This window comes from Mus caroli, unplaced genomic scaffold (genome assembly GCF_978045245.1).
Source record: "Mus caroli unplaced genomic scaffold, Mus_caroli_1 scaffold_6, whole genome shotgun sequence".
Classification (NCBI taxonomy): domain Eukaryota; kingdom Metazoa; phylum Chordata; class Mammalia; order Rodentia; family Muridae; genus Mus; species Mus caroli.
The window spans coordinates 94,674,075-94,694,382 of NW_028227261.1; the positions used below are offsets into that span (position 1 = coordinate 94,674,075).

Genomic DNA, 20,308 nt, shown 5'->3' on the forward strand with positions numbered 1-20,308 from the left:
AGTTGCCTCCTGCAGCCCTAGAAAAATATGTCAGGAATGGAGTAGGAGAGCCAGGCATGGGTTGGTGAAAACAGGCCAAGGTCAGGAAGAAAGAGAGATACAGGTGGGAGCCAGATCCACAAGGCACGGCTCTCAAGGGCAGATGGGGTACATCTTTCTCTTTGCAGAAGCCACAGTTGTCTGGATCTGGACACACACACAAAAGAGGCTGAGTGGTAACAAGGAGAAGAGAGAACACGCCACTTTAATATTACCAAAGGGGCACAGAGTTACACAGGACTGCCTGGAATCTCATCGCTACCCACTGTAGACGCATCTGACGTTTTAGACTCTCCTAGGTAGGCACCTGTATCCTTTTTGTAACTTTGAATCTGTGCTAGTCATGTGACCATTACTGTGTCAGGGTTGAAGATGGAGAGGTAAAAGCACTCAGGAGGCAGAGGCAGGTGGATTTCTGAGTTCGAGGCCAGCCTGGTCTACAAAGTGAGTTCCAGGACAGCCAGAGCTATACAGAGAAACCCTGTCTCCAAAAAAAAAAGCAGGGACTGGGTGATTTTTAACTATCCATGTGGAAGAGAACAATCTTCTTACTCCCTGGGTCACCTAGGAGCACCTCATCCAGATGCTTGAAGGAGAAAGAAAGGGGCCTGGGAAAGCTTAGCCCAGGCTAGACAAGATTGAGGCTATGAGATGGGAAGAGCAACTACTAGGAAGCAAAAGGATCTCTGCTCCCTTCTTTACTCAGACAAACCTGCTGACTTCAGTAAGCTCCACCAGGCCCTGCTAGAGTCCAGTTGTGTGCTGTGGAGGGGCATCTGGGATTGAAGCTGAGGCTGGAGTTCAACGAGAAAAGCCCATTAATACAGGTGCCCAACGTCCTCACTGCTCTGAGAGGCCTGGCCTGAAGGAGCTGCCGTTGAGATGGCTTCTTTGAAGTCTGTGTTACTAGCTTCTGACAGATGGGTCCTTGTCGTTTTTAATTTTTTTTTTAATCAATTCAATTGTGTGTGTGTGTTTCTGTACCACAGTATGAGTGTGAAGGTCAAAGGACAGTTTTCTGAGTCGTTCATTCCTTCCGTGGTATGGGTCTCGGGGATTGGTCCAGGGTCACAAAGCTTGATGGCAGACCCTTTACCTGTTGAATCATCTTTTATGTTTGTCCGTTTTTGTTTGTCTGTTTCTTTGAGATAGAGTCTCTTGTAGCAAACTTTCTATGTATCAGGGGATGACTTGAACTTCTGACCCTCCTGCCTCCCTGTCTCAAGGGCTAGAATCACAGATACGTTCCATCATCCCTGGTTTACATGGAGCTGGGATTAGCATCCTGAGCGTTGTACTTGGCTGCGCGCTCCAAGGTTCCTGTTACTTCCAACAAGGAAAACTTGACGCCTCAGAGTTGCATCAAGCAGAAGCCTAGGCATCAGACCCCTGCCCAAACCTGCCTCAAAGGAGGAAGAATTTGAAACGTTCTTTGGGCAGGTCCCAGAGCTTGCTTGCATGCTTGACTGAGCTTCAGCGACTTCTGTCCTCAGCTGTCAGGGAAAGCTGGTTGTCTGGGCTGCTCTGGGTTCGTGGGGAGGGAGCCAAGGCTTGCGAGTGCTCTGACTGAGTGAGTAGCTTCTCTGGGCTGTTGCCAGTCTGCTCGGCCAGACCCAGGTGGAGGTGGAGGTGGGGCGCTGCTTTTTCTGACCTGAGGAGGAGGGGCCGCAGCCAGGCAAGTTCCTTGGCATCTAAAGTAGCTACTGTCACACAAGCCGCCCCAGCTCTGCTCTTGAAGCACGCACCTGAAACACATTCTGCGATTGAGCCCTGACCCTCCAAATTCGGGAGCATCTCCCAGACTCTGCAGAGAGCAAGCCCTGTTCCCTGTCACGCAGGTCACATGGGTCCCGGGGTCACCTGTCCCTGGAGCGGCCGGCTCTCTGGCTTCCGGGTGAGGACTTGGATCGAGCCTGTGGTGGCCTCAACTCAGGTGGCCGGCTCCCTCTACGACGCAGGACTACTCCTGGTAGTGAAGGAGTCCTTCGCGTCTGAGGCTGGAGGCTCCTCTAATTACAGTGCCAACCAGTCGCTGGTGGGGTATCAGGAAGACCAACAGCAGAAGGCTATCTCCAATTTCTACATCATTTACAACCTCGTGCTGGGCCTGACGCCTCTGCTGTCCGCCTATGGACTGGGCTGGCTCAGTGACCGCTACCACCGTAAGATCTCTATCTGCACAGCGATGCTGGGCTTCCTGCTGTCCCGCATCGGACTCTTACTCAAAGTGATGCTGGACTGGCCAGTGGAGGTGATGTACGGAGCAGCGGCGCTCAATGGGCTATGCGGGAGCTTCTCCGCTTATTGGTCCGGGGTCATGGCGCTGGGATCCCTGGGCTGCTCCGAAGGTCGCCGCTCCGTGCGCCTCATCCTCATCGATTTAGTCCTGGGCTTGGCTGGGTTCTCTGGGAGCATGGCTTCGGGGCATCTCTTCAAGCAAATCGTTGGGCACTCTGCGCAAGGCCTCCTGTTAACTGCCTGCAGCGTTGGCTGTGCGGCGTTTGCCCTTCTCTACAGCCTCTTTGTGCTGAAGGTCCCTGAGTCCAAGCCCAACAAGGTGCACCCCACTGTAGATACTGTGTCTGGCATGATGGGCACCTATAGAACCCTGGATCCAGATCAACAAGACAAACAGAATGTACCAGGGAACCCTCCGACTCCTGGGAAAGGGAAGTCTTCCCAAAGGGAAGTCGTTGCTCTGCTGTTTGTGGGTGCCATCATCTATGACCTGGCTGCTGTGGGCACAGTAGATATTATGGCCCTTTTTGTGCTAAAGGAGCCTCTCCATTGGAACCAAGTGCAGCTGGGCTATGGGATGGCTTCTGGGTACATAATCTTCATAACCAGCTTCTTGGGTGTCTTGGTCTTCTCCCGCTGCTTCCGGGACACCACGATGATCATCATTGGGATGCTTTCCTTTGGGTCCGGAGCCCTTCTCTTGGCCTTTGTGAAGAAGACATACATGTTCTACATTGGTAAGTCTGGGGGCTTAGAGAAGCAGGGCACTGGGGTCCCTCTGTGCCATGGTCTGATGTTAAGGGGCACTGTGGTCTAGGAGTTCCAGTTCAGTACCAGGGACTAAACTTGTTATCCAGGAGGTACAAGGGAGACAGGAATAGACGTATCTGTATTGTGACTGTGTATCACCTGTATTGCTGTCTGAATCTTGCCATGGTGGGACCCTTGGCTCTGGGCCAAGATGTGGTCATTGGATCTTGGAGTGAGTATGGAAGGCTCAACACAGCCCTAAGTGGAGATGGATTGGGGTTCATTTAGCTTTAGTACATTCTAAAATCATATTTATTTACTCAGAGTGGGGAGGTGGGCATGGTCAGAAGACAAATGCCAGAGTTTATTTTCTCCTTCCACTGTGTAGGTTCCAGAGATTGAACTCAGGTTCTCCCGCTTGGCCTCAGACCTTTACCTACCAAACTATCTCTCCAGTCTTTTTTCTAGCTTTAAAGCAGTAAGACACACAAAAAATATTCCCTTAGTCGGGGCCCAAAAAAGGGCTTTTTAGCAATGCGCAAAATTTCTCAATAACTGGCTCCTATGATACCTTCCCACAAGACAGTGGCCTGAGGTTTCCACTGGAGGACAGAGAAATGGTCAAGCCCAAGCAGAAAGCCCTAGACTCGTGCTGCAGCAGAACTTTCTACAGGTGTAGAGTGGCCTCCATCTGTCAACACAATGTCCACTAGCCATGCGTGGCTATTGAGCATTTGATAGGTGATTGATGTTAAGGCTTACTTCATGTTAGCTTACATAGGCCACATGTGCTTAAGAGCTAACAACTTGGAAAGGAAAAGTCTAGAAAGTTATCAGAGAACTGCCCCTAGATCATACACCTCAGAGAGGCAGCTAGCCTTTCCCCTCCCTAAGTTTGACTAGTTAATAACGCTGCCGTAAGGAGGAGTGGCAACTGAACTAAGGAACCTTTCTGGAAGGGCTAACGATTCAGCCTGGGCCACTCAGGGGGCTACTAATGCTTCCAGGCCAAGGCCACAGGAACTGTGGGGAGAGGGGCTGGAAGGGAAGCCTTTGCTTTGTTCCCATCTCCTGGGTGGACGCTGGACTCAGGTGAGAGGTGTTCATTCTTACGATCTGTTTCAGCCCGAGCCATCATGCTGTTTGCGCTTATTCCGATCACAACCATCAGGTCAGCCATGTCCAAACTCATAAAGGACTCTTCCTATGGTGAGTGAGAGGACTCTCTTGAGGATGTCCCTGAGGCTGTCTCAGCTTGCTGCACCGACTTCCTGAAGACTCAGAAGTGGGGCCAGGGAGAGGGCTCAGCTGGTAAAAGGCTTGCATGAAGTCCTGGAATTGGATCTCCAGCACTTGTAAAATGATGGTGTGAAAATACATGTCTGTAAACCCAGTACTGAGGAGGCCAAGAGGGGGGCACCTGGAGCTTTATGTCTTGCTCTGCCTTCATACAAGCACACACACACACACAAACACACACACACACACATGTTCTAGAAGCATCCTTGGACTCATAAGGAACATATTGGTCTCTTGGAATGGAGAAAGGAGGGTGGAAAAAAACTCACAAAGCTATCACTAGAAATCCAGAGTCAAAGAAAGATATTTTGGGAAGCTTCATCTAGATGGAGGCAGGACACTCATCAAATTGCGCCACGGAGACTGGAATGGAGTCCTCGGGAGGGTGGGGGTGGGGGTGGGGGTGGGGGTGTCTCCTGGAGCTCCTCAGAGACCAGGTAGGCGAAACAAGAACGGGACAACAGCAGATCTGTTGATAACCTTTGTCTCTTCCACAGGAAAGATTTTCGTCATACTACAGCTGTGCCTAACTCTGACTGGGGTGGTGACATCCACCATATATAACAAGATCTATCAGCTTACGCTGGACAAGTTCATTGGCACCTGCTTTGTTCTATCATCTTTTCTCTCCTTCTTGGCCATTGTCCCAATTGGGTAAGACAGAAACTGCCTGCTGTGTGGGTTGGGGCCCCAGTGCGTAGGTCAATTGTAGACTCTTTTGTTTGTTTGCTTGCTTTTTGTTTTTTGTTATTGGTAATAATAAGCTCTCTCACAAAGAAGTTCCTTCAAACTGAAAATCCAGCAATCCTTAAATCACAGTAATGAATAGACGGCTCCAAACCTCTGGCTCCTTTCGGGCACTTTCGTGAGATGACTTATTTATAGGTGCTTCATCTGCCTTCTTACATTTGGAGACCAGGCAACAAAGCTGCTAGAGCCATTCTGACCTCTTTGGTTTGGATCCCTTTAGGCAAAAGTCACCCAGCTTGTCCCTTCCAGGGACTGTCTCTTCTCTGTGCTTTGAAGGCACTCAATGACCAGTGCACAGTGTGAGTTCCCCAGCAAGGCCTTAGGCAACAGTCCCTTGACCTCTTCCTCTGGGAAACTTTCTTAGTTGTGAGACAAGAGCACTCAGCTCCAGGCAAGCACAGGCAGGAGGACCAGGCAGAGAAGAGGCAGCGGCTCCTCGGCCAGGCACTAGCCCAGGGGTCAACCGAATGGAAAGAAAAAAGGGGTTAGCTCTGGCTTCACCGGCAATGAGTGTAAATCACAAGTGTGTGTATGTGTGTGTGTGTGTGTGTGTGGCTGTTTTTATTTTGTGTGCACGAGTGTTTTGTGTGCATGTACATCTGTATGCCATGTGTATGTAGTGCACAGAAGTGGAAGAGGAGATGAGATCCTGCAGAATTAGTTACAGATGGTTGTGAGTTTCCATGTGGGTGCTGGGAACCCAACTCAGGCCTTTTGAGAGAGCAGCAAGTGCTCTGCTTTTTTTTTTTCCTTTATTGGCCTCATAGAATACACCATGACCACAGTTTCTCCTCCCTCTTCTCCTCCCATCCCCTCTCATCACCTATCTCCCCCACACCCACTGTTCCTCTGTTTCCCTTTGGAAAAGAGCAGGCCTCCCAGTGATATCCACTGAACATGGGCAGTAAGTGTTCCTAACCACTGAGCCATCCCCACCCCAGACCCAAGGAGCCCCCATTTTGTTTGTTGTTTGAGAGACGGACTTGCTATGAAGCTCAGGCTGACTTCAAACTTGCATCTTCCTGCCTCAGTTTCCTATGAACTAGGATTGCAAGGGTGTGCCCCTATATCTGGCAGGAGCCTATGTTAAAACAGGAAAGGTGGGCTGGGTGTCGTTTAGTTGGTACGGTGCTTGATTAGCATCACAAGCCTCAGCTTCCATCCCTCCCATCATATAAGCCAGTGTGGTGCCACACATCTGTGATCCCAGGACTCAGGAGGTGGAGGCAGGAGGATCAAAAGTTCAATGTCATCCTGAGCTACACAATGAGTTTGAGTTTTGCCTAGATCATATGGGATCCTGTCTTCAAAAAGAAAAAAAAAGATGGTGAAATTAATTATAATACTATAGCTTAATATAGCTGGTACACAAACATTCCAGCACATAACAAACCAGCACGCACAATCAGGCAATACAAATGCTTTACTTCTTCCTTTTTAAAGATTTTCTTATTTCATGTATGTGAGTTACTTCATGTATGTGAGTTATTTCATGTATGTGAGTTACTTCATGTATGTGAGTTACTTCATGTATGTGAGTTACTTCATGTATGTGAGTTATTTCATGTATGTGAGTTATTTCATTTATGTGAGTTACTTCATGTATGTGAGTTATTTCATGTATGTGAGTTATTTTATGTATGTGAGTTACTTCATGTATGTGAGTTACTTCATGTATGTGAGTTACTTCATGTATGTGAGTTACTTCATGTATGTGAGTTATTTCATTTATGTGAGTTACTTCATGTATGTGAGTTATTTCATGTATGTGAGTTATTTCATGTATGTGAGTTACTTCATGTATGTGAGTTATTTCATGTATGTGAGTACACTATCGCTGTCTTCAGACACACCAGAAGAGGGCATCAGATGCCCATTACAGATGGTTGTGAGCCACCATGTGGTTGCTGGGAATTGAACTCAGAACCTCTGGAAGAGCAGTCAGTGCTCTTAACCGCTGAGCCATCTCTCCAGCTAAGAATGCTTTTCTTCTTAAAATGACCAAACCTTTGAGATCCAGTTATGTATTGTTATGTATGTAAATTCCATTTTGTAGACACATTTTAAGTGTTTGGTAGCTACATGTAAATACCACTGCCCCTGAATTGAAGCTCTCTCATGTACCAGTGGGGGCTAGCAATAAGAAAAATGTATCTTTCAGGACAGCCACAGAATATGCCCTAGGGTACAATGGATTTGACACAGTCTCACTCTTTGAGGTTCCCATAATAGTATTAGATATCAACATTAGTATTAGTATTTATTAGTATTAGGAATAGCTGTATAGTTGACAGCAGAGTAGATAATAGTTGAAGGCAGACTTGATGAAGCTGTTTTTTTAAAGACTTTGTTTGTTTGTTTGATTGTTTGTTTGTTTTATATGGATACACTGTAGCTGTCTTCAGACACGCCAGAATAGGGCGTCAGATCCCATTATAGATGGTTGTGGGCCACCATGTAGTGGCTAGGAATTGAACTCAGGACCTCTCAGAAGAGAGGTCAGTGCTCTTAACCACTGAGCCATCTCTCCAGGCCAAAGCCATTTTTTGAATCCTCACACTAATATCATAATATCTAGTTCTCTGCCAGGCCTCCAGTGATAGGAGCCATTGGTTGGTAAGGCTGTTAGCTTTGTTAGTTGAGAAAAATAAGACACAAAAATCAAACAGGTGGGGATATTTAGACAAGCAGACGACCATGGCCAAGTCTCATGTCTTAAGATGAGGGGACTGAGCCAGGACTGTCCAGGACTGTCCATCTTTAGACTTTTCCATTGGATCGTGGCTGCATGGATTGGACTAACTTGGTGAGAGCTAGCTAGCATACAGTATAGATTTTTCAGGAGTTCCAATTCCCTGGTCAGCTTCATAATGGATTAATAATTTCATCCAAGTAGCCAATCCCATTTCACTGAAGGTTGACACAGCCTTTCTAACCCAAATAAACACCCAGAAACAATAGTAGGAAACAAGTCTAACTAGCCAATGTAGGTCATCAGGTTATAAACAGACCAACAAATGCAATGACTGGATCCTTCCCAGTTTCACATGGGTTGTGCTAAGCAGGCTGGCTTGCCTTCTTCAATAAAAGGGTTGAGAGAGCATGGAACAGCCCTGACCCTTCACCCAGTGCACCTGGATACAGCCATTTTCTTCTGCACCAGTTTCTTTTAAATTTTTTTTTTACATTTACTGTGTGTGTGTGTGTGTGTGTGTGTGTGCATGTATGTGTGTACAGGAGTTCAACCTCTCCTTATACCATGATACCATGTAGGCTCTGAAACTTAATTCAGGTCATCAGGCTTGGTGAATTTATTTACTTATTTTGTGTGTGTGTGTGTGTGTGTGTGTGTGTGTGTGTGTGTGTGAATGAGAGAGAGAGAGAGAGAGAGAGAGAGACCATGTGTGTTTGGGTGCCCTTGGAGGCCAGAGGTATTGGGTCCCTTGGAACTGGAGTTATAGGCGGTTGTCAGCCTCTGACATGGATGCTGGGAATCAGACTCAGGCGCTCTGGAAGCTTCCTTACCTGTAGAACCATCTTACCAGCCCTTACCAAATCTCAACTGGCCACACAGGGCCTTCATGATTTTTTTGTCCCAGAAGCAGGAAGAGGTTCTGGAAACACCCGAGTGAGCAGCTGATCGGATGCTCCTGTGGCTCAGGCACCTACCTGCTACGTGTTTCTGCCCCCTCCCTTCTGCAGCAGAGAGACATGTGCAGACATACACATTCTCTATACATTGCATGGCCAGGGAAGATTTCAGAATGACTGGTCTCAGGTCCCATACCCACAGACTAGGACTCAACTGATCTGGGCTAGACATGACTTTAAAGCTCTGCAGGTCATTTGAATGTACAGGGAAGATTGAACACGGATGGCGTAACAACCGTGTTTCTATGACCTTCCCCTTCCCCAAGGTCACTCAATAAGAATCTGAAAATCTCTTCCAGCTGGAGGTTGCCAAGCTGTGTCACCAGTCATTAAGTAAAAGCAACAGGAAAGACCTGTGTGGTTTTTGGTCACAGAGGGAAAAGCTACATTCCAATCACAGAGAGTCCCAGGGAGGTGGGGCAAAGCAGAGGCGGCCAAGAAAGTCAGAAGGCTGGACCAGTTGTCATCTGCATTCTCCTTGATGCCAGCAAAGGTCCTGAGGCCAGGGCTGTCTATAAATGGTGTGTGTGTGTGTGTGTGTGTGTGTGTGTGTGTGTGTGTGTGTGTGTGCGTGCATGCTGGCCCCGCCTAGTCCCTATAACAAAGGCAGGCATTGTCACAGTCACTGTGGGAGTCTGTCTTCCCTTCCTGCTCTTCTTTACGGGAAAAGGGAGATGCTAAGGAAGTATTTGTGAGGCTCTGCTGCTGCCACAGCCCTCTTCCCTACCCCAGTCCATACACCACACACACAAGCACACAGGTCCTCATGGGTGCTCTGTGTTGCACAGAGCAAATATAATCGACCAAAGGAGACTGACTTCATCTTCTCCAACCTGCACACTTAGGTGAATCCCTATCCATCTCCATCCTAGACTTTTAAAAAAAAATGGTACTAACAAATGTGTTAGATATTTTATATATGATAATTCATAAGGATTCCATCGAAGTGACTATTATTTATCCCTATTTTACAGATGAGAAAACAAAACTCCTCCCTTTACCTTGCTCTAATCTGAGTCCTGCTTAAGCTCCTGTAGTTTTCCTTCAGAGCACACAAGCTGGTGACCACCGTGTTAATGTTTAATATGCTTCCCACTAGATCGTAGGCTTGCCGAGGACAGAGGCCACAGCTGTGTGGCTCCCATGTGTCCACTGTGTCCAACGAGAGCGCAGCACCTAAGAACTATTCTAGAAAGATTTGTTTAATGAATAAATGCTTTGTCAAAAAGGCGTGGCACCTGAGACTGGCACTATAGCTCAGTTGATAGAACACTCACCTAGCAAGCATGAAGCTCTGAGTTCAATTCCCAGCACACCATAAACCAGACATGCTGGGCCATCTCTGTCACCCCAGCTCTCAGAGGGTGAAGGCAGGAGGATCAGGAGTTCCAGGCTAGCCTCAGCCTAGGCTTCCTGAGGCCTGTCTAAACAATAAGGAGAAAGATTTGGGACCATGAAGACGACTTGGTAAAAGCTTGCTGTGTAAGCGTGATGATATGAGTCAGGTCTCCAGCACCTCAGGAAAAGCAAGTGCAACCCCAGTGCTGGGGACGGAGTGTAGGCAAGGTCCTCAGAGGTAACTGGTAACTGCAGTTGAGGCCACTCCGTGGCATCAGTAAAGGCTAATTTGCTGTTGAGATATTCACAAGAAGTCATCACTATGCTGGAATGCGAGGCAGAGTTGCTAGGACAATGGTGCAGCTGTCTAGTTCACCATGTCACTAGAGACAGGGAGAAGTTCATTATCATGGGACTGGAAGGCATCTGGAGAGTTCTCTAGAGCCAACCCTCTCACTCATGCACTATGCACTATGATGCACTATGGAGTTAAACATCAGTGACTCCATTGGTGAGAAAGAGGGGTGGGAGATGACTCAGGCATGGGTGAGGAGGAGGAGGAGGAAGCTACCTGCTTTGCCTCATTTCAGCTAGCCTTTTACAACTCTCTTCTGCAATTTCTTACAGTGTTGTGGCCTACAAACAAGTCCCGAGGTCACAACAAGGAGAGTGTGCAGAGAAGCAGAGGAGCTGAAAACGCCAGCGATAACCAGGTTCTGCCTATGAAAACCCAAGCTCCAGTCTTCCAATAACCTGTTTGGTCCCTGGTGGGAGGGAAAATCACTTTCTGGGTGTTGGAGAAGATTTCCTAGTTCTCAGATGCCTCTGCCAGGCAGAGGTTGAGGTCTGTGTGTACCAGCTGTTTTCACAGGTGTTCTGGATCCTGGAGGGCTTCGGGCTCCAGCCAGCCAGTCCCCTTCTTCCACTGATGTCTAAAAGGCGCCAATGGGGCACATGGGAATCGTGCTAGTTCTATGGAAGACTGTGACTAAAGCCTAAATTTAACCAACCCAAGGGGAATGAACATGAAATGGACATTTTGTAAAAACTGACAACTAAAAACAGTTGTATGCATGACAACGGTTTTTAAATTAATGTAAACTCTTAAAAAAAAAAAAAAAAAAGAGTTTTCTTGGCTGAGTATTCCTCGGCTGGAAAAGAGAGCAATGAAGTCAAGGTGGTGTCGGCTGCCTTTGTTGCTTTTAAAAGCACAGATCAGGACTGGGGCCCCAGCTCAGTTGGTGGAGTGCTTGCCTGGCATTGCCTGGGCTCAATCTTCCGCACCACATAAGCCAGGCATGGTCGCACACACCCGTAATCCCAGCACTTGGGGTGGGGTAGAAGCGGAAAGATCAATCCTTAGCTATACTGCCGGTCTGAGACCAGCCAGGAATACACAGAATCCTGCCTCAAAAAAAGCAAAAACAAACCCAGGAACAGCACCTACCACCAACAGAAAACAAAACCCACCAGCAGACTTCCTTATTGGAATACACAACTGATCGCTTTCAGTCAATACTTTCCTGAGTGTATGGGGGAAAGATAGGGGATGTAGCCTTGGTTGACCTGGAACTCAATATGCTGAGAAGACTGGCCTTTCTGCCTACCTCTTTCTCCCATGTGCTGGAATAACAAGTGTGTACCCTACATCCAGCTTCATTTTAACTACATATATATGTGATTGAGTGTGGATGAGAAGGCCCAGAGGTTCTGGGATCCCCCTGGAGCTAGAGTTTCAGTGTTCTGAGTTGCCGTACACAGGGACTGGGAACTGAATTCAGACTGTGTCCTCTGAGCAACCAGTGCAAGAAAGCTCTTTACACTGAGCCTCTTTCTCAGCCCTGGTGGCTTACTTAGAAATGCTAACGCTCTCACAAACTGTAGGCATTCCTTTTCTTTGAAAACAGGAAAAAAAGAAAAAAGAAAAAACCCAACCAAACAGGAGGTGCTGCCCTGACCCAGAATATAACGTTTGGCTATGGTTCCGCGCAGGAAATCTCTGTGTATCATCTACCTGGCAATCACAATGATACTATTCTTCATCTGCCAACTTGTGAGATGCAGGAGACGGAAACTAAGGCAGGACCTATACAGAGTGAATACAAAGCTTGTACATGCGTGTACATGCGTGTGCATGTGTGCATGCGTGTGTCTTTACGGTTGCTCTGTGTTTTGATTCTCGTAAGAAAATTACCATGTGTTCAGAGAAACTTTCAAAAAGCCCAAAAGGCAGACGCCCTGTCTTCCCAGTCCTAACAGAGACAAAAATGAGCACGTGATCCGGGAGAGATGAAGCATCTTTGATAGGTTTATTGGTCCATTAAGTTAACTGAGGTAAAGAAAAAAATTTTAATTTACAAGCTAATAGTTTATCAAGCAATACAAATTCTTTGTTTACCTCAAAATGTAATACTAATTCCATAGTAAACAACAAACAGAATTTCTTACATACAGAGATAAGAAAAACCAAAGTGGACAAGAACCTTGCGCCAGCATCAAAAATACAACAAGACAACTTTTTTTTTCCTTTTTTTTTTTTTTTCCTTTTTATAATCTCTGGTTCCACAACAAAGAAAAACGGTGACATTCTTTTTTGGTAGTTTCATGAGACAAAGACTTGGGTCTGTAAATCAGTCATTTTCCTGTCAACACGCATTCTCTCAAGCACCTATGTTCACAGCTTTTGTTTTGGCTTAACGGCAGCACGGAGAGAGAGCACACAGCAAGACCCCGTACCTCAGAAGCCTGCTTCTATCTCTGCAAGTTTTAAACATAAAGAACAATTAAAAAAAATAGTCCAAAAGTTTGTTTTAATTCCCCCCTTGAACGGTTAAAATGAGTTAGAAAGTTTGCTGGCAGTTTGTTTTGTGGGAGTCTGTCAGATGTAGGCTGTCTCTCCATGTATTCCTGACTCAGGCATGAAGGGAACAGGCACACAGAACTACAGTGAGAAAGGACTCTGAGGGAGAGGCCCAACCCTCAGCATGGTCCAAGACAGTGCTAACTGGTAGAAGATGCTGGTTTATGCTGGTCTGTTCCTGGATGAAGGCCCAGCTGACACAGCCATTGCTTTGTTACACCAATCCGAAGTCAAGGAAAAATCCTTCCTCCCCTCCAGCATCTCAGCAGAGCGTGGGTCTAAGGCTGTGAACCAGTCTGTCCAACAACAGTGAGCATGGGTGTTAGCTGCTCTGAGCTGGACTGTGGAGAGCCCAGAACCTCCACACACTCAGGCAGTACTGCAGGGACAAAGGGGTTTGCAACTCTTCACCCTGGCTTTAATATTGAGTCAACAGAACACGTTTCATGTTATTTGGCGTTTCAAACTTTGGAGAATCTCAATCCTAAGTGACCTCTGGGGTCCACTCTGCAGAAGCAGAGTAAACCTGTCATGCTGTCACACCTGTCATGTTGTCACAAACTGGAGGAGTTTTTGAAGCTATGTGATTTGTCACTGCCGATAATGTCTGTATCCTCCACTCCCAAACTATGCCAAAGCATACTACATTCCTCTTTCTCACTTGAAAACATCGAACAGTACTGTGGTCCCCGTTTCCTGGTATTATTTCAAATACTATTTGGCAACAGCAATATTTATTCTTGCTACCTGAAAGGCCGCCTTCCTTCCGTGGCCCCCACCCTCTAGCTTGAGACTTTAGGAAGGACTGCAGCTGCCTATATGAAGTCTCTACATCAGCTGCTTCCATGTGTAAAACTTTCTATGCAGCCTCTTTATAAACCACTAGCTGCAGAATAAGGCAATTAGTAGGTACTGACAAATTGTTACAAGCTACAATTAGGCTTTTAACAATCTGTGGCTTTTTCTGAGTGTGTTGGTTTTCAAGTGCTAAGTTCATAAATATGAGAACCATCTTACTGATCTTTTAAAGGTTCCCCCCGCCACAACACTTATTTACAAATTACAGTAGTTAAAAACTACTTTGGTAATGTGGGTTTTTGCCACACAATAAAGTCATACCCAGGAATATTCAAACAGATAAGACTATGAGAGAACAGTCTGCCCTGTAACAGAGCCCTCATCCCAGCCTTCTTAGACACAGAGAGTCCCTGTCCTCTGAAGTGTACAACCACGGGGACACTTTCAAAATGGAACACTGACAACCTACAGAGTGGGTTAGTAAAATATTGGGTCTGTGGTTATTCACTGAATTATAAACAGGGAGGAAGCAAGCAGTTCCCACACACCAAGTGCATCTCAGTTTGGTCAAGGAGAGGTCGTTTTCCTCAACTTTACTGCAAAGCGCCCCCTGCTGCCTCGAGCAGAGAGACCTGCAGGCACTGAGATGGCACATCCAATCTGTTGCCATCCTGAAGGCTTTTGAAAGGCAGGAGGCAACCCCATATTCCCACCATAGGGTACACAAAAATGACCAAACTCTCCTAGTCATATACTTAGCAAGACCAACTGAGGGAAGGTGGTGTGCCCTGCCCCAGCCACAGGCAGCTGTTCCTCTGGGGGGGAAAGGGGGGAGAATCACCCTTCAAGGTTGCCAGTTCCACCTACTCAGGCAGGAACCCTGTTCCAGCCCATCCCAAGACCCACATCAGTAGGGCCAATGCAGCCCAGTCCTTGCCTTCTTCTACCCACCCCAACCAGCTCAGGATAGTGTAGTGTAGGGACACTCCCATGATTCAAATGACCTCATCAAAACAGCCAGCTACCTACAGCTTTGGTGCCACAGGACAGGACAAGTCACACAGCCTTTGAGTGTTCCGTGGGTGTTGTCCTAAAAGAGAAACACTGCCATCATGCCCACTTCTAAAATTAAAATCTCTACAGAGCCCTGGCCAGAGGCTGTAGTGTTCACATATGGTTTCCTCCTGTTTATGGGCTGAGAGGGTACATTCTACAACTCCATTTGGCATAGAGACGTATCCTACATTCCGCTTCTAGCCCCAGGCATGCTGGCTTTTCTTCTTTCAGCTTTGGGAAAATATCTGGTGAGGTGAGGAACAGCTGGGAGAAGCTACTTCCCACTCGGCAGCAATAACTGCTGAGCCTTCCGAGAGCATAAAACTGGACCACACACAGGCTGAGGGGTCACTCCCTCCTCACTCCAGAGCAAAGCCTCCTTGTTTGAAGCAGCACAGCCCAGATTCTTCTTGCAAATTCCCAATATCAGGAGTATCCTTTCCTGCTACAAACCACAACTTCCTAAACAATCTCGGCTCTCAACCTCCTTGTCTTTATGAATTCCCTCTTTTGCCTTTGCAGGTTTTTTGGTTTTTTTGGTTTTTGGTTTTTGGTTTTTTGTTTTTTGTTGTTGTTGTTGTTGTTATTGGTTTTGGTTTTGGTTTTGGTTTTTCGAGACAGAGTTTCTCTGTGTAGTCCTGGCTGTCCTGGAACTCACTCTGTAGACCAGGTTGGCCTCGAACTCAGAAATCTGCCTGCCACTGCCTCCCAAGTGCTGGGATTAAAGGCATGCATCATCACGCTCGGCTGCCTTTGCAGGTTTCTAACCCCGTGAACAAGCCCTCCATTTCTCAGGACCTGGGCAGTTGCTAAGGCCAACTTTCATCTCACTGGCATGTGTTCAAGCCTCAAAAGCTATCTATATCTCTCCACCTGTGGCACCCTCAAGGCAAAGTCTCCTGGAAAGTAAGTCGGAGGGACCTGTGACATCAGGGAACAGCTGTGTAGGCTCCAGAAGTAATGGAGCCTCTCTGGGGCATTTTGGCACTGTAGTCTCTGAGCTATGTAGGGAGTCTCTTTTGTGCATACTTTTCCAGGGACTAAGGGGGCCTGTGGAGCAGGGAGGGAGGAAGGCCTCTTCACTGTCTGCTGCCTTTTTTCCTCTAGGCCAGCCTCCTCAGATCACCAGCTGCCATCCCAAGGAGAAGGGCAAGCATGCCTCCTTGTGCATGGGTGTCCCTGGCTCTGCCACTGCCACTGGTCCCCAGGGAGAGAAAGTCTCCATTATTCCATCTCTTTCTGGAAACTCAAAGCCCAGGGACATTCCTTACTGACCAAATGAACAGAACAAGACAAACATTGCAAGATGCCATGAGAGCCACCTCTCATGAGGGAATGGCTGTGGACCCTGCTTCCCTCCCTACATCTCCCAGTGCAGCTGGAGGTTGTTTCTACGGGGCTTTCTTCTTGCATAACTAACCAGCACACAGGATTGACTTGAGGTTTTGGCAACCTGCTGGCCATCAAATTTTAGCTTCTGGATAATTCTTTCTATAGTTCCTCCCATGTATCATCACATGACTATTCATCGTATCAGGCATACAATCCACAAAGCAAAGCTTCATGTTTCTCAAAGATGGACATCACCTCTGAGCGAGTCTGGTGTCTGCTGATACACACAATGGAGGCCAGTTGGTGACTAAATACACACCCTGACTCTACCAGCATGCTTGGGTTAGCTCTGAGCATTCATACCCACACCAACCCAGTGGTTTAGAGGTAGAATGAGATACCGACTTGCTGGCATTTGGGTGTATGGACCACTCTTACTCCTCTGCCTCAGTGGGCCATTTCTATTTGTACCAAAGAAAATTCACATCAAGGACTTTGGGATGGCACAGACAGGGTTTAGGCAAGTACCGGTAGATGCGGGAATTATTATTTCTATCACAAATTTGTCAAGTATGAGAAGACAAATTGTTTCATGCTATCTAGCTGCCGTCCCATGATGTCCCATGATGCAGCTGACTCCATGTTAGAGGGAATTACAGGACTTAGCATGCTGTCTGCTCCGGATTTACAAATTAACTTGTATACGGAGCAGTGCTTGGCTGCCTCACCTTAAAGACAATGACGCCCCTTCCGTTTACCTGCAACTCATATCTACGGATTTTTAGCAAAGAGCCACAGATGAAAGAACACAAATATGCAGCTTCCTTTTAGCAAGAACAGTGGTATGGAAGAGAGATCCTTTCTGATTGCTGGCTTTATGGAAATCTGAAAGGCTTCAAATGAAGATGTTAAGTACAGTAGCAGCCCCCAGATTTTGGCTGCGAATGGAGATTTCCACATAGCCAGAAGCAAAGAGCATGATGTTGCTCTTCTCGTCTCGGAGGGACCTGCAGATGCTTTTGTCTTCCTGACCACAGAATGCTGAGGGTTAAAACACTCATGTAGAAGTCACACTGAGTTTACAAATTGTGACGGCAAAAACAAGACAGCACATCAGCCCCCACTGCAAGGCTGCCCAGACAGTCAGCGGGCACGGCAGGAAGATTAAACTAGACATTTTTGGTGAGGTAAAGGCAAATTGCACAAAGCAGACATCGGAGCTGGGGCTTGGCACACAGGAGCATCACTGACAGCAGCTGTTTCCAAACAGGTCTAATCCCAACCACGATGACAGTTAACAAGCAAAACACACACACTAAGACCTTCACGGAGAAAAATGCACCTTTTTTTTTTTTTCGAGTTCACACCAAAAAGCTTCTCATCTGTTGCATTCTGGTGTCAGAAACAAGATCCTGAGGCATCCCGTAAGGACAAGGACGCTGGCGTGCTCGCTCAAGCGTCAATGCTCACAGACACGGAGTCAGGTGGCCCCACGTGAACCAGAAACAAGTCAACAGAGGCCACTCATCATGAGCAGGCAGCAGGCCACGGCCACGGCCACAGGCCACTGTAAATTAAGGACTTTCTGAGAAGGTACCCACACCTCCTTCCATGCTGGGTCAGGTTAATGCCCTCATGGGTAAAGTGCAGAGCCACGGGGTCTCCACAGCAAGCTGCAGCTGCCTTCTTCATGTCTCCCCATGTCCCTGAAACGCAGGACTGGGATTCTGTTCCACAATGGCAACTGGGCTGTCCCCAAAGTGATGTCACGTGTCATGTGGGGGTTATCTTGCCCCTCAGTTTCAAGTCTTTTAGTGTTCCATTTAAGAGGTTCCTTCACAATACGGAGGTATGCTTCTGCTGAGAGATGATTACAGTCTCATAGACTCCAAGGAATAAATACTAACTGAAAACAAATGGGGGCAGGGGTAGAAAGTACACACACACAAGAGGTGCTGTTGTGCTGTTTTCCCACGGCGACCTCTCCGGCACTGCAGGGACATTCTGGTTCAGGGTTCCATGCCCTGTGGAGGCAGAAGAGTCTCTGTTCCAAAACCTACTTAGTCTCTTGTTTCTCTTGCAGTAGTGGAATAATGGACTCCCACGCCATGAGGCACTGAAACGAGAACACGCATACAAGGTCAGCTACTGAGTCCTACTCTGTTAATCCTCATCCTGCCGGGTCACCTCTGTCTAGTGGCGCCTACGTCTGTTATCAATACTATTATCAATAGGGGAAGTGACAGGTGTTTGTCTGGAATCTGTCACCCCTGCCTTTATGAAAGAGGCATGTCCTTATAAGGCTTGCATGCCTTCACTCTAGTGTGAAGCCTACACCCAATGTATGGAAAGATCCACTCTCACTAAGCAAAAACTGGACCAGGCAGGAAACGCTTGATGAGGATGGCAGCTCTGGGAACCGACAGAGGCATTGTTGGAGGTGTGGGCAGGGCTTGTCTAAGGATGGAGCCAGGAGAGGCCAGCCACCTGAGTCAGGGTGGGTGGAAAGCACACTCTTGCTCACCTGAAGTTTGGTTTGCTTGTTTGGACAATTTTATATATCCCCAAAGACTGGGGAGAAGGGAGTCTAGCAATCTTTACATTTATTTATTTTATGTGAAGGGTGAGGGCACATGTACCATGACGTTCGTGTGGAGGTCAGAGGACAATTTTAAGGAGTTAGTTCTCTCTTCCCACCATGTGGGTTCAAGGGATCAAACACAGGCTGTCAGGCTTGGCAGCAAGCACCTTTACCCGCCCCACTGACCCAACAATCAGGTTTTACTAGGCCTACATCCTGTTGTGTATTTTCTACTCATTATCCCACGGTTCACAGTTAGAGCAAGAACATGAATGCACACTGACGTTCTTCTCATTCCAGATCCTTCTGACAGGACAAGAACTTAGAAGACTTGGGCACTGCCTGAGAGTGGCTGACCCAGGACATACTGTCCTCCCTCTGAAAAGCCTTTTGCAAAAGGGAAGGACAAGCCCGCTGTACACACAGGCTCAGGGTGAAGAGCTCGACCCTGAATCACCTGGGAGGAGGTCTGCAGGGTGGGTGGAGAGAGGCAGCATGGGGCCAAGCAGAAAGAGGAGTGAGTGCTGAAACCTCTCCCCCACACCTTCCTTGTCCACTCTGAGGCTGGTGAGGAAGTCAGACTCAGACGCCTGTCCTAAACAAGGAAAGCCTAGTCAGCCTCAAGGAGCTTGCTTCCAGCAATGGACTGGGAGGGAGGCCCACAGCATTCTAAACTCAAGGTCACCCCTCACAGCTAAAAGGGCCTTCCTTCCTTCCTGTCCCAAGAGGAACATGCTGATCATTCTTTTCAGTCATCAAATGTGCCAAGCTCTTTCCTCACTTAGGGACCTCCATGTGCTGTGCCCTCTGCCCAGAGTATATGTTCTAAGGCTGCTCCGAGACTCCGCGGGCTGCTCTTTCCTGACTACTCCATGGCCCCAAGGACTTTTTTCCTTGCTCCTTCCCTTTGGCACACTTATTCCATCCTTACCTCTGGGAATCTATCACTAATGCTTCTCTGATGGACTTAGGATGCCTACAGGGTTAGGCAAAGTCCGCTGTTGCTCAGCGGGTTATTTGATTGATCCCTTGCATATGAAATGTGCAGAGAAACAACCTCAGATACAGGTAGACGCCAAGGTCAGGCTACAATGGGAAGAGACAGATGCAGGCGTGGAAGGTTAGAGATGGTGGTTCATCCACAACAGGCATGCTGGAGACACTGGACCTCGTTGGTTTTAGACTGTCAAATGCGAGCATGGAGGTAAACGTTAATTGGGGGTTTGCCGCATGCTGGGCGTTCTGGTGACATGCATGTGCATCTCACTTCATCTTTGCCATCACCCTGCAAAGATGATTAGTACTCACACATGAACACAGAGAGGCTGGCAGGTGCCTCCCCTAACACACAGCCAGCAGGAAGAGGCCTTGACTTCACATGGGGAGGGCTTTCTACCTGTCCCCAAAAGTGTATGACCCCTGTCTCCTAAGCTGGTTGGGCGGGGACAATCCAGACTGATGGTTCCATCAGTTAAATACTTATAGTTTGGTACTCCAAGACTGGTCAGCTTGGGAGGAATTTTTAAACTTCTGTGAATGATGGTTTCAATCATAAAATTCTCTCTATCACACTACCTGCCATGACCCTCGGAGTCCTGAGTCCTGCAATCCTGACT

General features: G+C 47.5%; 2 protein-coding genes across 2 annotated transcripts in view; one reads left to right on the forward strand and one right to left on the reverse strand.

Annotated features, from left to right (window-relative positions):
- The first annotated feature begins 1,882 nt into the window (after positions 1-1,882).
- Slc46a2 (solute carrier family 46 member 2) lies at positions 1,883-10,873 on the forward strand. The gene is made up of 4 exons (XM_021161520.2): positions 1,883-3,014; positions 4,153-4,236; positions 4,824-4,980; positions 10,693-10,873. Exons 1-4 carry the CDS (start codon positions 1,883-1,885, stop codon positions 10,757-10,759), a joined length of 1,440 nt encoding a protein of 479 aa, XP_021017179.1. The 3' UTR covers positions 10,760-10,873.
- Positions 10,874-12,344: 1,471 nt separating this feature from the next.
- Snx30 (sorting nexin family member 30) overlaps positions 12,345-20,308 on the reverse strand; it is a 99,423-nt gene continuing 91,459 nt past the window's right edge. The window contains exon 9 of the mRNA XM_021161448.2: positions 12,345-18,227. Within this exon, the coding sequence (XP_021017107.1) occupies positions 18,168-18,227 (60 nt within the window). The 3' untranslated portion in view covers positions 12,345-18,167. The remainder of the gene's footprint in view (positions 18,228-20,308) is intronic.